This window comes from Delphinapterus leucas, chromosome 6 (genome assembly GCF_059928025.1).
Source record: "Delphinapterus leucas isolate spDelLeu-1000000601 "Yukka" chromosome 6, BTC_Dleu_Yukka2, whole genome shotgun sequence".
NCBI lineage: Eukaryota > Metazoa > Chordata > Mammalia > Artiodactyla > Monodontidae > Delphinapterus > Delphinapterus leucas.
This window is the reverse complement of record NC_143134.1, coordinates 69,641,444-69,659,662: the sequence shown is the minus strand read 5'-3', so window position 1 is coordinate 69,659,662 and position 18,219 is coordinate 69,641,444. Positions and strand designations below refer to the sequence as shown.

The 18,219-nt window shown below is 34.1% G+C and overlaps 1 protein-coding gene across 4 annotated transcripts in view; it reads left to right on the top strand.

The window, feature by feature from the left end:
• Window positions 1–18,219, top strand: part of JAK2 (Janus kinase 2) — a 262,654-nt gene that overhangs the window by 180,700 nt on the left and 63,735 nt on the right. For all 4 annotated transcript variants that reach the window (XM_022573637.3, XM_022573638.3, XM_089912527.1 and 1 more), the window contains 2 exons: window positions 9,452–9,575; window positions 17,550–17,667. In XM_022573637.3, coding sequence (XP_022429345.1) covers window positions 9,452–9,575; window positions 17,550–17,667 — 242 coding nt within the window. The remainder of the gene's footprint in view (window positions 1–9,451; window positions 9,576–17,549; window positions 17,668–18,219) is intronic.

The following is an 18,219-nucleotide window of genomic DNA, read 5'->3' as shown; positions in this document are numbered from 1 at the left end:
GAGGTGCTCCTATGTTGGGTGCATAAATATTTACAATTGTTATATCTTCTTCTTGGATTGACCCCTTGATCATTCTGTAGTGTCCTTCTTTGTCTCTTCTAATAGACTTTATTTTAAAGTCTATTTTGTCTGATATGAGAATTGCTACTCCAGCTTTCTTTTGATTTCCATTTGCATGGAATGTCTTTTTCCATCCCCTCACTTTCTATCTGTATGTGTCCCTACGTCTGAAGTGGGTCTCCTGTAGACAGCATCTATACAGGTCTTGGTTTTGTATCCATTCAGCCAGTCTATCTTTTAGATGGAGCATTTAATCCATTTATATTTAAGGTAATTATCGATATGTATGTTCCTATTACCATTTTCTTAATTGTTTTGGTTTTGTTATTGTAGGTCTTTTCCTTCTCTTGTGTTTCCTGCCTAGAGAAGTTCCTTTAGCATTTGTTGTAAAGCTGGTTTGGTGGTGCTGGATTCTCTTAGCTTTTGCCTGTCTGTAAAGGTTTTTATTTCTCCGTCAAATCTGAATGAGATTCTTGCTGGTTAGAGTAATCTTGGTTGTAGGTTTTTCCCTTTCATCACTTTAAATATGTTCTGCCATTCCCTTTAGGCTTGCAGGGTTTCTGCTGAAAGATCAGCTGTTAACCTTAGTGAGATTCCCTTGTATGTTATTTGTTGTTTTTCCCTTACTGCTTTTAATATTTTTTCTTTGTATTTTATTTTTCATAGTTTGATTAATATGTCTCTTGGCATGTTTCTCCTTGGATTTATCCTGTATGGGTCTCTCTGTGCTTCCTGGACTTGATTAACTATTTCCTTTCCCATATTAGGGAAGTTTTCAACTATAATCTCTTCAAATATTTTCTCAGTCCCTTTCTTTTTCTCTTCTTCTTCTGGGACCCCTATAAGTCAAATGTTGGTGTGTTTAATGTCATCCCAGAAGTCTCTGAGACTGTGCTCAATTATTTTCATTCTTTTTTCTTTATTCTGCTCTGCATTAGTTATTTCCTCTATTTTGTCTTCCAGGTTACTTATCCATTCTTCTGCCTCAGTTATTCTGCTGTTGATTCCTTCTAGAGAATTTTTAATTTCATTTATTGTGCTGTTCATCATTCTCTGTTTTCTCTTTAGTTTTTCTAGGTCCTTGTTAAACGTTTCTTGTATTTTCTCCATTCTATTTCCAAGATTTTGGATCATCTTTACTATCATTTCTCTGAATTCTTTTTGAGGTAGAGTGCTTATTACCTCATTTGTTTGGTCTGGTGGGTTTTTACCTTTCTGCTTCATCTGCTGCGTACTTCTGTCTTCTCATTTTGCTTAACTTACTGTGTTTGGGGTCTCCTTTTCGCAGGCTGCATGTTCATAGTTCTCGTTGTCTGCCCCCAGTGGGTAAGGTTTGTTCAGTGGCTTGTGTAGGCTTCCTGGTGACGGGACTGGTACCTGTGTTCTGGTGGGTGGGGCTGGATCTAGTCTTTCTGGTGGGCAGAGGTGTGTCTGGTGGTGTGTTTTGGCATGTCTGTGAACTTATTATGATTTTAGGCAGCCTCTCTGCTAATGGGTGGGGTTGTGTTCCTGTCTTGCTAGTTGTTTGGCATGGGGCATCGAGCACTGGAGCTTGCTGGTTGTTGGGTGGAGCTGGGTCTTAGCATTGGGACAGAGATCTCTGGGAGAGCTCTTGCCAATTGATATTACTTGAGGCTGGGATGTCTCTGGTGGTCCTATGTCCTGAACTCAGCTCTTCCACCGCAGAGGCTCAGGCCTGACACCAGGCTGGGGCACCAAGATCATTTTGGGAACTCTGAGGTCTTCTGCCAACCTTCAGTAGGTGTTCTGTAGGAGTTGTTCCACATGTAGGTGTATGTTTGATGTACTTGTGGGGAGGAAGGTGATCTCACGTCTTACTCCTCCACCATCTTGAAGGTCCCCCCGATTCTTTTTTAATATAGGTGTTTACAGCTATAATTTCTCCTCTATCCTCTGGTTTTGCTGCATCCCAGAAGTTTTGATATGTTGTGTTTTTGTTTTCAGTCATCTCAGTGCTTTTTTCAATTTCTTTGATCCATGGTTTCTTCAGGGTGTGTTACTTAATTTCCACATATTTGTGAATTTTCCAGTTTTCCTTCTGTTATGATTTCTACTTTCATTCCATTGTTATCAGAGAAGATATTTTGGATGATTTAATTCTTTTTAAATGTGTTGAGATTTTTTTTGTGACTTAACATATGGCCTACCCTGGGAAATATTCCATGTACATTTGAGAAAAAAATGTATGTTTTGCTATTTTGTGGTCGTGTTCTGAATATGTCTGTTACATCTAGTTGATTTATAGTAATATAAATCCTCTATTTCTGTATAGTTTTTCTGTCCTTTATTAGGAATGGGGTATTGAACTCTCCAACTGTTATTGTTGAACTGTCTGTTTCTCCTTTCAGTTTTCAATTTTTAGTCCATATATTTTGGGGCTCATTTGTTAGATATGTATATGTTTATAATTGCTGTATCTTCTTGAAGGATTGAGAATTTCATCTATACATAATGCTCTTCTTTTTCTTTTTTAACAGTTCTTGACTTAAAATCTATTTTGCCTGATATTAGTATAGCCATCCCAGCATTCTTTTGCCTGCTCTTTGCATGGGTTATCTTTTTCTGTGCTTTCCCTTTCAACTTAAAATGTCTTTAGATTTAAAATGAGTCTCTGGTGGACAGCATATAGTTGGGTCATTTTCTATTTTTTAACCCATTCTACCAATCTCTGCCTTTAATTGGATAGTTTTATTCATTTATGTTTGTAGTAATTCCTGGTAATGAAGGCTACTTTCTGCTATTTTGCTCTGTCTTTTATATGTCTCAGATGTTTTTTACTCCTTGGTTCCTCCATTACTACTTTCCTTTGTGTTTAATTTTTTTATTAGAACATTTTGATTCCTTTCTCATTTTCCTTTCTGTGTATTTTTTAGTTATTTTTTTAGGGGTCACCCTAAGGATTTTAATTAATCTCTTGAAGTATGATAATCTATTTTTAATTAATACCACCTTAGCTTCAATAGTATGCAAAGACTGCTTACATACACCTCTGTCCCACCTCCTTTTTGTTGTTGTTTTACAAATTACATCCTTATATATTACATGCCCGTTAACATAGTTTTGTAATTATTGGTTTATGCATTTTTATATTAGAGCATTAAGGGTTAAAAGAGGAATTACCACTTAAAAAATACAGTAATATTGGCTTCTGTATTTATATATAGATATCTTCATAACAGTTTTAAAATTTTTTCTCATGACTTTGAGTTACTGTCTGATATGTTATCATTTCCACCTGAAGAATACTTTTTAGCATTTCTTGTGGGGCAGGTCTATTAGCAGTGAACTCCCTCAGCTTTTGTTTATCTGAGAATGTCTTCATTTCTGCTTCATCTTTAAAGGATTATTTTGCCAGATGTAAAAGTCTTGTTTGACATTTTTCTCTTTGAGCCCTTTAATTATATCATCCAGTTTCCTCATGACCTCAGTGGTTGCTGATGAGCAATTGGCTGTGAGTCTTACTGAGACTGCCTAATTGAGGATTCCTTGTATGTAATGAATCATTTGTCTCTTGCTGTTTTCCAGATTCTCTTTATCTTTGGCTTTCGGTGGTTTGATTTTAATGTGTCTCAGTGTGCATCACGTTGCATTTATCATCTTGGAACTCACTGAGCTTCTTAGATTTATGGGATTTGTGGTTCTCATCAAATTTGGGGAGTTTGGAGCCATTATTTCTTCAGATATTCTTTCTGTCCTTTTCTCTACTTTCTCTCCCTCTGGAACTCCCATAATGTATATGTTGATACACTTGAAGGTATACAGGTGTGTTAGTTTTCTCCATTTTTTTTCCTTTCTATTTTCTTTTTCCCCCCTGCTCTTCCGAGTAGGTAGTTTCAATTGACTTGAATCAGAATCAGTTAGCTGATTCTTCTGTTTAAACATGCTTTTGAACCCCTCTAGTGAATTTTCAGTTTCAGTTATTGTAGTTTTTTGCTCCAGATTTTCTCTTTTTATACTGTTCATGTCTTAGTTGATTACATCCTTCTCCTGGTTTCCTTCAGTTCTTTGTCCATGGTTTCCTTTAGCATTTTTGAGCACGTTGAGGGCAGCAAATTAAAGTCATTTTCTAGTAAAACCTACATCTCTGTTCCTCAAGGTAGTTTCTCTTAATTTCTTCTGTGTATGGGAATTCTTTCCTCTTTCTTTGCTTGCTTCATAATTTTTGATTGAATATTCAACAAGTTGGATCTTTCAAATCTATAATGTAGTAACTGGAAATTTAAGTCTTCTCTCTTCTGTGTTTTTTGTTGCTTGCTTTAGGTGGCAGTTGTTTGTTTACTGACTTTTCGAAACTATATTTATAAAGTCTGTATTCTTTGTCATGTGTAATTCTGAAGTCTCTGTTCCTTTAGCTTGTGGTCAGGTTTTATTATCAGAGATTTCTTTGAATTCCAAGAACCAAAAGAAAAGAAATGAGGACCAAAAACTCTCCCAGTCTTTGCAGATTGGCTCTCTGTTTGATCATTTCTTCAGTGTTTATTCAGTCTGTGTACAACTTTGCCTTAGCCTTTTCTTTCTGCTTGTGCTGAGACTGAAGATCAGCCTGAGGTGAAAGCTTTAGGGGTCTTCTCTTAACTGTCCTTCCTCGGGCATCAATATGGCTTTCCTCTTCTCCAGTATATAAAGGTGGTTTTCAATGCTTTAATTCCCCAAAGAAACTTTCTCCCCATCATTTTCTCTTTAGCTTTCAGCATGTCTGTTTTGGGCCTCAACTTTAGAACTTTTGCCCCAGGTGGCAGCACATTGGTCATTTGCCTTACAACATTTTGGAGGAATTACCTCTATGAAGCTGCTTTTCTGCTCTGAGAAAGTTCCAAATTTGGTGAAACATAGGCATGTTCTTGCAACAATTCTTCTGTCAGTTTCCAGTCAGGTCAAAAGAGACAAAAATCAGTTCCTTGAGATTAAGGTTGGCTCTCTTCACTCCAGAGCCATGAACCAGAGTTTCACATTGGGAATACCAGCTGCCATCTCTAAGCCCTTCATGAGCAGAGAGGAACGTAGAAATGCTGCCAATTTTTCCTACCATTTTAAAATTGTCTTTTTCCTGACTCAACAATTGCTTGGTTGTTGCATATCTTTGACTGTTTTCCAGAGTTCTCATGAAGTTGATTCTGACAGTTTTTACTCAGTTTTTCTTGTTGCTGTATAGGGATATTCCATTTTCACTGATGTCACTCTTCCTTTACTTCTGTAATCATGGTTTATTCTAGTTCTTTGATCATATTTATAATGACTGCTTTGAAGATTTTGTTAAATCTCACATCTGGGTCTTCTCACAGGCAGTGTTTGTTGCCTTCCTTTTTTCTTGCCCAAGGATTACACTTTCCTGTTTCTTTGCATATCTCATAATCTTTTTGTTAAAAACTGGACATTTTAGGTAATATAGGAGATCTGGATTCTGATTCTTTTTGGGGATTTTAAAATTATCCATCTGTTACTGATTTTTTTGTTTGTTTAATTTTCTATGGTCATAGTGTATACTCTGTATAATTTCAATCCTTTGAAATTTTTTGAGACTTTCATTGTTACTTAGGTTATCAACTGTCTTGTTTAATATTTCACATGCATTTAAAAATGGTGTGTATTCTGCACTTGCTAGGTGTAGTGTTCTCTAAATTTGAATTGGTTAGTTTTTAAATTTTATGTCCTTTTATTTTTATTTTTTTGTCTTTTCTCAGTTTCTGAGAGATTTTGAATGTGTTTCTCCTTCTGGTTCTATGTTTTTTTGCTTCATGTATTTTGTAGCCATGTTATTAGTTGTACACACATTTAATATTATTATGTCTTCCTGTTGAACTGACCCTCTTATCACTGTGAAGTGTTCCTTTTTATCACAACTAATGCTTCTTCCTAAAGTTTATTTCATCTGATGCTAATGTTGACTCATCACGTTTGTTTTGGTTTGTGTTTGCGTCGTATATCATTTTCTTACTTTTTAGCTTCAGCCTATCTGTGTCTCACATTTAATGTATCTCTTGTAAATAACACAAAGGTTTTTTTTATAATCCAGACTGATAGAGTATGCATTTTAATTGGCTCATTTACATTTATGTAATATAATCAGTAACTACTGATGTATTTGTGTTTAAATTTATTATCTTGTTTGTTTTCTGTTTATCTGCCTTCATTTTGTTTTCCTTTTCTACGTTTTTTAGGTTGATCAAGTATATTTCGTTTCTTTACTTCATCTCTTCTATTGGATTTTTTGTACTAGTTTTGGTATTTTTCTGTTGGTGGCTACCCTAGATATTATAATGTACATTTTTGGCTTATTACAGTCTTAAATTAGTATGTTATTTTTCAAACAGTTCAAGAACTTTATAACAGTTTAACTCCTTCTTTTCACATTTGGTGCTATTGATATAGTATATTTTACTTTTGTATACATCATAAACACACAGGGCACTTATATTATTATTGCTTTAAATAGTCATTGTTCTTTTATCTTTACCCTTTCCCATGTTCTTCATTTTTCCTACAGTTCCATGCTTTCATCTGTCATTATTTTCCTTCAGTTTAAAGAACTCCTTTTAATATTTCTGGTATTGCAGATCTGCTGGTGACAAATTCCTTCAGCTCTTGTTTATCTTTACTCCTCTTGAGCCTCTTGATAAATTTTTTACCTCTGTTAAAGGAAACCAGAGCCAAACGAAAGTTAAAGTGGAAAAGATGGACTTTATTTAAACAACTATTGTAGTAGGGGAAGCTACTCCAGTAGAGGAGTGGGCTTAATTCTAGATACAGTCTGAACAAGTGGGAATTTATAGCCAAGGAGCAAGTAGGGTGGGGGCATTGGTGAATGGAACATTACTAGAGGAGACATCAAAGTCTGGGAATATTTTTGGCTGAACCAACCTAACAGAGGATTCTTGCTGAGCAGGCCAAGGTGATCATCTACCACCTGGGGGATGGTAGGGGTGAAGAATTTGATCAGATATCAAAGGTGGCGAATTCTTGCTAAAAGGACTTAAGCAGGATTCCTGCTTAAACTGGATTCTACAAGGAAATACATGGTTGGGGCTTGTTAGGGAGAGGGTTCAGAGGAGCCTGACTAAAATTTGGTCAAGCGAAGAATCTTTGTCACTGCTCTGTACTTTTGTGTTTTCTTGTTGTCTTTACTGCCATTGCACTTAATTCCTTGAATTGTAATTCTCTAATGGCTTCTCTGTGTCATCTACTACACTGTGAGATCCTTAGAGTTAGGCACTATTTTCATTTTTGTATTTTCCATACCTATCTTGTGAATATTATAGAATAGGGACTCTGTTAATATTAGTGGAATGATGACTAGTCTTGGTCTAGAATGATACAGAATTGAATCACAATTCTGGTAATGGCTTGAAAAAGAAGAAACATTTGAACTAATTAATACTATTTTATTAATAAATAAAAATAAGAATAATTTGGACTTGGTGTGTAGGGAAAGAAAGGGAGTTAAAAATGACTTTGAGGTTTCTTTGAGGTCCAATCTATTCAATATAATGTATATCTCAAACACAGTATCACTGCCTTTTCTTCCTTCCTAAGACAGTCCAATTAACATGAACTAGTAAGAAAAACATGAAATAAGTATTAATATATAATTGACATTTTGGAATAAGGTAGTGTGACTAAACATGACTATAAGCACTGTCTTCTGCTTTTTTTTTTTTTTTTTTTGCGGTACGCGGGCCTCTCACTGCCGTGGCCTCTCCCGTTGCGGAGCACAGGCTCCGGACGCGCAAGGCTCAGCGGCCATGGCTCACGGGCCTAGCCGCTTCGCAGCATGTGGGATCTTCCTGGACCGGGGCACGAACCCGTGTCCCCTGCATCGGCAGGTGGACTCTCAACCACTGCACCACCAGGGAAGCCCATTGAATCCATTTTTTAAAGTAATGTAGATTTTCAGAAATTGTCCAGTTGTCTACATTTTCAAATTTACTGCCAAAATTTATTCTAACACTTTTTGTCTTTATAACATATACTTGTAATTATACTTTAAAAAATTCTTAATGTTTATCTATGCGTCCTTTTTTTTTTTTTTTTCTTGATCAGGCTGGACAAAGGCTTATTTATTTTGTTAGTAATTACATATAATCAGATTTTACTTTGTTCTCTTTATTGAATCTTTATTCTCTGTTAACTTCTACTCTATCATGTCCTTCTTTCATCTGTCTTTGGGATTAGTCTGTTGTTTTCTAAGGTATTGAGTTAGATAATTTAGGTCATTATCTGTGATTTTCTAATATAAGCAGGTTAAAGCTACAATTTTCCCTCTTGAGTATCACTTTAGTTATATTCCATCATTTAATACATGGTATTGGTCATCATTCATTATAAGTGCTTTTTAATTTCTGTTATAATTTCTCCTATGACCTGTGCGATATTTAGAAGTATTTGTAAATTCAAAAATGATGCAAGGATACAGTTTCAAAGTTGTTACTGAATAATTTTTTATATATAACTAGTTGAAATTGTTACATATTTATGAGTAGACAGTTACGTTAATAACTTAAATAAAAAATTTAAATCATCATTGTCAGTGTATCAGGTTGGTGTCATTTTGCCTACAGTGGAAAAGAATGAAAACATCAGTAGAGTAAACATACTTTCTGTGAGGCTTATGTTTACAAATATATAGGATTAAAAAATTTTTCCTTAGTATTCATTTCTGATTTAATTGAAGCGTGATTAGAAAACATGGTATGTATGATCATTCTCTGGTATTTTTGGAGACTTGTTTTTAGTCTCCATATGATTGGTATTTATTTGGGTGAATGTACGTGTGAATGTTCTGTATGTGCTTGGAAATAATATGCGTTATTTAATTGTGTGACTTAGGTGTTCTGTATGTTTTTTTAAAAGTCCACTGTCCTTCAGCCTTTTGTTAATGTACCTCCTAAAATATCTTTGAAAACAATTCTTGCATTTTAAGTTGATGTTTAAAGTATTTCATTGTAAGTTTAAATAGTGCAGAGGATATAATGACTGGTATATTGTGTAAAACTTGACATTTAAAAATAAAACTGTTTCACTGTTCTCTTTAAAGCATCTGATGACTCCTAAATATTTTAGTTATTTGGTACCCTCATGATTATTTAAAACACACGTAACTTTGTATCAACCTTACTGTACAGGACAACTAAAAAACTAGATAAAATATATTTTATAATGTGCTTGAAAGAATCGTAGCAATCAAATTTTAAAATATAGGGGAAAATATATTTAATTAAGAATTCAGTTGTAAGTCGTGTTGAACGAGAAGATTTTGACTGCTACTGCATTTTGTGCTGATTTTAAGTGTTGTTACTTCAGCCCCATTGCAGATTATAGATGTTATGTAAATGTACTTCACTATCTAATAATTTTTTTTCTGCTTCTTTCCTAGGAGTCACACCTGTGTATCATAGTATGTTTGCTTTAATGAATGAAACAGAAAGGATCTGGTATCCACCCAACCACGTCTTCCATATAGATGAATCAACCAGGCACAATGTACTCTACAGAGTCAGGTACTTTCTCCAGTAAAGTGACTAATTAACTTAATAGTAAAAGGGCAAAGTGGGAGAAATTATCAACCATATTTTTAAATTGCAAGGTCTTTAATATCAGAGACCAGAACCAATTAGCATCTAATCTTCTTCAATTAAGACTCTCTTTCCCCACTAGAGAAAGTGTTCATACATGTTCTTCAACTAGAATGCTCTGAGAATAAAGCTGTCCTGGTGAGATGCTACTTTACCACTTAAGATTATAGTTAAATTTTGAACAGGGCAAGAATGGCCTTTACTAGCAAAATCCTAAATGTTTGGAATATTGATAGTTTCCCAGGAAATTTGATGTTTTGTTCAATAATATGTAATCTCACATTTTTTCTTTTTAATAACTTTTTTTTTAAGTTGAAGTGAAGGAAAGGTAAGATTTTGCCAGTGATTATTTACAACCTCAAATTATAAGTTACTTTATTGGATAATCTTTGGTAATATGTAGTACCAATTTAGAGAAATCCAGAGGTACTTTTCCATTCAAAAGGATGAAACAAATAAGTTTGCTCTGGTTCTTACTTATGAAATAGATCCATTCCATACAGAGTCAGTGTTGCATAGTAAAAAAGAAAATGGACTCATTCATGTTTTTAAAAAGAAAAAAGGAGACCGTAATAAACTAAGACTTAAGAGAGGCATCCTTACCACGACAAAGGATATCTGCAAAAAACATGTGGCAAATAATATTCTTAAATGGTAAAATGTTAGAAGCATTCTCTTTAAAATCAGGAACAAGATGTATAGAAAACAAAGATAGCCGTGATCACTGCTTGTATGTAGGATTTTGGTGGAGCTCCTAACCAGTATAGTAAGACAGGAAAAATAAATAAAATATTTCATAATTGAGAACAAAAAAGCAAAAAGTCATTATTTGGGGATGATATGATTGTTAACATAGAAAATATGAACAAATCTACAGGCATCAATAATAATCATTCAGCAGAAGGCTAGATTTATGTGATCAGTATGTTAAAAAATTAACTATTTCCATACACCAAAAACAAACAGAAAGAGGTCACTTAAAATAATGACTAATAACAACAAAAAACATAAGGGACCTAGGATTAAATCTATTCAAAGCTATGTAAGAGTTATGCAGATTTTAAGACTTTTCAATTTGTGTTATTTAAAGAAGCAGGTAATATGCATATGTTTCACAAAATATCAGTATCTTATTAAGAATATTTTCTTTATCACTTTCTATAATTACTGTACTTTCTGCAATCAGCAAGTAGTATATCTTTTTATTTTAAAATGTTTGTAGAGCAGTGGTCTGCAGTCTTTTTCTATAAGAAGCCACATAGTAAATATTTTAGGCATTGCAGGCCATACTGTCTCTGTTGTAGTTATTCAACTCTATTATTATAGTGTGAAAGCAACCATAGACAGTAAGTAAATGAATGGCCGTGACTGTGTTCCAGTAAAACTTTATAAAAATTGGTAGTGGACCAGATTGGGCCTGTGAGCCATAGTTTGCTGACCTCTTCTTAAGAATTAAAAAATATGTCCCTTATCAAATTCATGACTTTCTTGTATTTTTAAACTAAGGGGGCACATATCCATTGCTACCTATAATCAAAAGTTACAAGGATAGTCTAACCAGAAACTACCCAAAAGGAGATTTTATATAATTAAAAAAAAAATTCCACCTGCCTTTTATTCAGAGGCTATTCTTCATTTCCTTTATTACATATTTATGGGTTATTTCAAAATCAACATAAAAGAGCAACAATTATAAAACTGTGTTGGAGGGCTTATAATGTATAAAGATGTAACTTTTATGACAAATATAGAATAAAGGGAATGGAACAGAGTTTCTGTATTTTATTGAAATTAAGTTGATATGAATAAGAACTAGATTGTTTAAGTTAAAATGTCTGTTGTAATCCTCTGGGAGACTCCTATGAAAATAACTCAAAAATATATAGTAAAAGGTAAAACAAGAGACTTAATGTATGTAATACACTAGAAAATATCTATAGCAATAATGGAGGAATATATGAACAAAAAATCGACAAAAAGCCTAATAGAAGCAAAATGACAGACATAATAAATACTTTATTAACAGTAATTGCCTTAAATGTAAACGAATTAAACACTCAGGTCAAAAGGCAGAGATTGGAGGACTGTATTAAAAAAAACATAAATTACATGCTGTCTATAAGAGGCACACTTTGCATTCAAAAACACAAATAACTTGAAAGTAAAGGATTGAAAAAGATAAAACAGGCATTCAGTAACTGACAGAGAGCTGGAGTAGCTGTATTAATTCAGACAAAATTGTCTTTAAGATATATATTGTTGCTAGAGACAGAGGAGGGACATTTTATAATTATCAAGGAGTTAATCTGTTAGGAAACATAATAACATTTGTTTAAAATTGTTATAAGTTGGATCCAACTACAGAGCTCCAAAATAAATGAAGCAGCAATGAAAGAATTAAAGGGAAAACTAGACAATTCAACAATAATAGTTGGAGACTTCAATACGTCACTTTCAGTAAGGGACAGAATAACTAGACAGAAGATCAGCAAGGAAATAGAAGACTTGACCAACACTGTAAACCAGCTAGACATACATATATAGAACACTGCACCCAACCACAGCACAATACACATTCTTTTCAAGTGCATATGGAATATTCTCCAGGATAGATCATATGTTAGTCCACAAAATGAATCTCAATAAATTTACAAAGATTGAACTCATACAAAGTATGTTCTCTGACCACAGTGGAATTAAATTAGGGATCATTAACAGAAGGAGATCTGGAAAATTCACAAATACATGGTAATTAACAACACATTTCTAAATAACTGAGGGGTCAGAGAAGAAATCACAAAGGAAAATGGAAAATACTTTGATATGACTGAAAATGAAAACAGATCATATCAAAACTTACGGTATGCAGCTAAAACAATGCTTAAAGGAAATTCATAGCTATAAGTGCCTATATTAAAAAAGAAAAAAGTTCTCAAAGCTATTAACATTCCACTTTAACAAAGTAGAAAAAGAAGAGTAAATTAAATTCAAATCAAGTTGAAGGAAGGAAATAATAAAGATCAGAGTAGAAATAAATGAAATAGAGAATAGGAGGACAACAGAGAAAATCAAGAAACCAAAAGCTGGTTCTTTGAAAAGATCAACAATATCAGTAAACCTTTAGCTAGACTGACCAAGATAAAAAGAGAGAAGCTTAAATTATTAAAATCAGGAATAAAAGAGGTAACGTTACTGTGACCTTACAGAAATAAAAAGGATTATAAGGAACAACTGTATGCCAACAAACTACATAACCAAATGAAATGGACAAATGTTTAGAAAGACACAAACTGTAGAACTGACAAAGCAAGAAGTAGAATGTCTGAATAGACCTTAGCAAGTAAAGAAATGGAATTCAATTAGTAATTTAAAAAAACTTTCCTGGGCTTCCCTGGTGGCGCCGTGGTTGAGAGTCCACCTGCCGATGCAGGGGACACGGGTTCGTGCCCTGGTCTGGGAGGATCCCACATGCCGTGGAGCGGCTGGGCCCGTGAGCCATGCCTGCTGAGCCTGCGAGTCCGGAGCCTGTGCTCTGCAACGGGAGAGGCCACAACAGAGAGGGGCCCGCGTACCTCAAAAAAAACAAACAAAAACTTTTCCACAAAGGAAAGCCCAGGCCCAAGTGGCTTTACTGGTAATTCTATTAAACTTTTAAGGAAGAGTTGATACTAGTTATTCACAAAAAGTGAAAAGGAGGGAACACTTCCTAATTCATTCTGTGAGTTCACCATTACCCTGATACCAAATCCAGGCAGACATCTAAAAGAAAAGAAAGCTACAGACAAATATCCCTTATAAACATAGTTGTAAAAATCATCAAGAAAATACTAGCAAACAAAATTCAGCAATATATAAAAAGGATTAAATATTGACCAGGTGGACTTTACTCCAGGAAATACAAGGTTGCTTTAACATATGAAAATCAATCAATCAATATAATGTACCATATTAGTAGAATAAAGAATCAAATCTTATTATCATCTTAATAGAGACAGAGATAAACATTTGACAAAATCCAACATTCTATCTTGATCAAAATATTAAACATAATAAGGATGGAAGGGAACTTAGTCTGATAAAGGGCATCTGTGAAAAACCCAAAGCTAACCATATGCTTGATAGTGAAAGGCTGAATGCTTTCTTCCAAAGATCAGGAACAAGACACAAATATCTGCTCTCACCACTTCTGTTTAACACTGTACCATAGATTCTAGCCAGGGAAAATAGGCAAGAGAAAGAAATACAGGGCATCTATATTGGAAAAGAAGTGGTAAAACTCTCTGTTCACAGATGATATGATCTAGTATATGAAAAATCCTAAGGAATTAAGAAACTATTAGAACTAATAAATGAGCTCAGCCCAGTTACAGGATAGAAATACAAAATCAGTTGTATTTCTATATGCTAGCAATTAGAGAAGAAATGTGAAATTAAGAAAATTCCATTTACCATTGCATAAAAGAATACTTAGGTATAAACCTGACAAAAGAAGTGCACAGTTTGTGTACTGAGAGATATAAAATATTATTGAAAGAAATTAGAGAAACACCTAAATAAATGGAAAGATAATATAGGAAGACTTAATATTGTTAAGATGGCAATGTTCCCATAATTAATCTGTATATTCAATGCAATCTCCACTGAAATTCTAGCTATCTTTATTGCAGAAATTGAAAAATTCGTCATAAAATTCATAAAAAATCAAAGGGACTTGGAATAGCCCAAACAGTCTTGAAAAAGAACAAAGTTAGAAGATTCACACTTATTTCAAAACTTCATCCACAACCACAGTAATCAAGACAGTGTGGTGCTGACTTAAGGTTAGATAATAGATTAATGGAGTAAAATTGAAAGTCCAAAAATAATCTCTCATACTATGGTAATAGACTTTAGACAAGGGTGCCAAGACAATTCATGGGGAAAGAATAGTCTTTTCAACAAATGGTGCCGGGACAACTGAATATCCACATGTAAAGTAATGAATTTAGGCAACTCACACTTTACAAAAAGGTAACTTAAAATGGATCATAGACCTAAATCTAAGAGCTAAAACTATAAATTCTTAGGAGAAAACAGGATCATGTGTTTGTGTACTTAAATTAGGCAGTGATTTCAATATGGCACCAAAAACCTAAGCAACAAAAGAAAAATAGGTTAATTGGGATTCATCAAAGTATATGTTTGTGCATCAAAGGATACTGACAAAAATGTGAAAAGACAACCTATAGAATGGAAGAAAATGTTTGTAAATTATATATCTGACAGATGTCTTATATCCAGAATATATAAAGAACTCTTACAGTTCAGTACAGTGACAACTAACACAATTAAAATAGGGGCAAAGTTTTGAATAGCCCTTTCTCTAAACAAAACATACAACTGATAAATAAGCATGTGAAAAGATACTCAACATCTTTATTCATTAGAGAAATGTAAATCAAAACCACAATAGGATACCATTTTACCCACTAGGATGGCACGCATTAAAAAGATGGACGATAACACATTGTTATAAATTTGTCAAATTAGGGACTTCCCTGGTGGTCCAGTGGTTAAGACTCCATGTTGCCAATGCAGGGGGCACGGGTTCAATCCCTGGTTGTGGAACTAAGATCCCACGTGCTGCGCGATGTGGCCAAAAGATTAAAAAAAAAAAATTGTCAAATTACCTCTTATTAAGTGGAACATAGGGTGCCAGACGGTGAGCCACATTTCAACAACAGACTACAAGAGGAATTGAAGTAGAAAAAAGTTTATTACTTACAGGTTCTTGAGGAAGTACCCGCATGCCTTAAGGGGTCACATGGAGAGGTCAAGGCACAGTGCAGATAGAGAGAGTCAGGACCTGGAGCACGTGCCTTTATTAGGGTTTAAGTGTAGAGTGCCTTGAGGTTCCTGGACTAAGGCCAGACTGGTCAATTCAAAAGAGTTGGGTTTTGGTAAGCCACGTAGGGATCTTATTGAAGAGGTGCATAGGACTAGACACTGGGAGGCAGGGATGACTGTTGATCACAGAGGCTGTTGGGGAAGTCGTATAAGGAACTTACATTTGCTTGTGACTCTACAAGTTGTTCTCTAGGGCATGCGTTTGTGTGGGAGCTAATGTCAGTTTAAGGTCACTACAGGACTCTTGATGAAACAAAATGAATGCTGAGTCAGCAGCACCATAGAGTGACTTAGCTAAACTCTCCACCCAAGTGTTGGCAAGGATGTGACCTACTGGGACACTCATACATTGTTAGAAGTATAAAATAGCGCTGCTTTGAAAGACAGTTTGGCTACTCCTTTAAAAGATAAACATAGAATTATCATATGATTCAGCAGTGCCACCCTAGGTATATATGCAAGAGAAATGAAAACATACTTCCACAGGAAAGAAAACTTGTATATGATTATTCATAGCAACATTATTCATAATAGCAAAAAGATGGAAACAAACCAAATGGCCATGAAGTCATGAATGGTTAAGCAGAATGTGGTATATCCATACAATGGGAATTTAATTGGGCAATAAAAAGAAATGAAGTACTGATACTGCTATAAATGTGGATGATCCTTGAAAACATTATGCTAAGTGAAGGAAGGTAGAAAAAGCCACATATTATATGATTCCATTTATATAAAATATCCAGAATAGACAAATTTATAGAGGTAGACTAGTGGTAACTTAGGGCTGAGGAGTAGATAAGGGTGGCTTGGGTAGGGAATTTCTTTTATGGAAGATAAAGATGTTCTAAAGTTAGGTTGTGGTGATGTCTGTACAGTGCTTTGAATATACTAAAAACATTGAATTGTATACTTTAAATGAGTGAACTTTATGTGAATTATATCTCAGTAGAGCTGTAAATAAAAAAAGCAATATAGAATTTTTTTGTTTCTCTGAAAGACAAGTTTGTAACCTCCATTTTTTTTAACTGAAGTATAGTCGATTTACAATGTTGTGTTAGTTTCTTGTGTACAGTAAAGTGATTCAGTTATACATATTTATATATATTCTTTTTCATATTCTTTTCCATTATAGCTTATTACAGGATATTGAATATCCCTGTGCTATATAGTAGGACCTTGTTTATCCATTCTATATATAATAGTTTGCATCTGCTAACCCCAAACTCACAATCCAACCCTCCCCCACTCCCCTTCCCCTTTGGTGACCACAAGTCTGTTCTCTATGTCTGTGAGTCTGTTTCTGTTTCACAGATAAGTTCATTTGTGTCATATTTTAGATTCCACAGATAAGTGATATCATATGGTATTTGTCTTTCTCTTTCTGACTGGCTTTGCTTAATATGATAATCTCTAGGTCTGTCTGTGTAGCTGCAAATGGCATTATTTCATTCTTTTTTATGTAATCTCTGTTTCTTTAAAGAAGAAGCTATTATTTGTTTTCACACCAAATTAGCATTTTCAGATTCCTCTACTGATGTTCCTAGAATTACATTAAAAAATTTTTTTTGAATTTTATTTTATTTTTTTAATATAGCAGTTTCTTATTAATTATCTATTTTATACATATTAGTGTATATATGTCATTCCCAATCTCCCAATTCATCCCACCACTACCACCCCGCTGCTTTCCCCCCTGGTGTCCATACTAAAATTTTTTTTGTTAATGTTTTATTTCTACATTTCTCTATTTTCTATTATTTGCGTCTATGTTCTGTTCATGGAAGAAGGCAGAATATGGATTTTAAACTTATGTTTCTTGTATTTTCTGGCTGTATTATTACCATGGCTTTACCCATATTTCCTTTTGTCCTCACTTTGTATTTAACACTGTTAGTTGTGTTTTCTGATTATGGGATAATACTTTTTGGTAGATCGGAAGTGGTTATATATATACAGTATGTTTATATTAGAACTGTTGGAGGCTGACTGATTGTTTTAATTGTCTTGTAGATTTTACTTTCCTTACTGGTATTGTAATGGCAGCAACAGAACCTATAGGCATGGAATATCTCGAGGTGCTGAAGCTCCTCTTCTTGATGACTTTGTCATGTCTTACCTTTTTGCTCAGGTATGTACATGTGTTAAATGATAAATATCTGGCCATGTAAATGTATCTCTTAATCAGAAAAATATTCACATATGGGAAAATTGATGTTCTGTCTGCATAGCAGGTGCAGAAAGGTAACAAAATTGAGTCTTTTATCACTAATTTTTAATCCCATGGTTTATGGATAATAGAATCTATCTTATAAAGATTCCTAGAATTGCCCCTTTTGAATTTTCTTTTTATTTTAGTGCTTTAGATCATTTTAAGGATTTCACAAGTTTAGACTGAGTTTTACAACATGATTCATGTAGACCTAAGTGGCTGGAATATAGGACAGTGAAATTTCTTTAGAGAAAAATTTTTTTTAATTCCTAAACAATTTCAGACTTAATTAGTGGGTTGTAAAATGTGAAGAAAGTAAGTAATTGCATAAAAAGTGAACTACAGTAGTTTGTGTAGCCCCTCATAGGAGGGTGGCTGGTTGTTGATACTTAGTCTGAGAACTGTGTTCCAGTTGTTTATTAATATTGTTAAATTTTTGTGGTGTTTTTGAACATTTTTAAATGCTTTTAT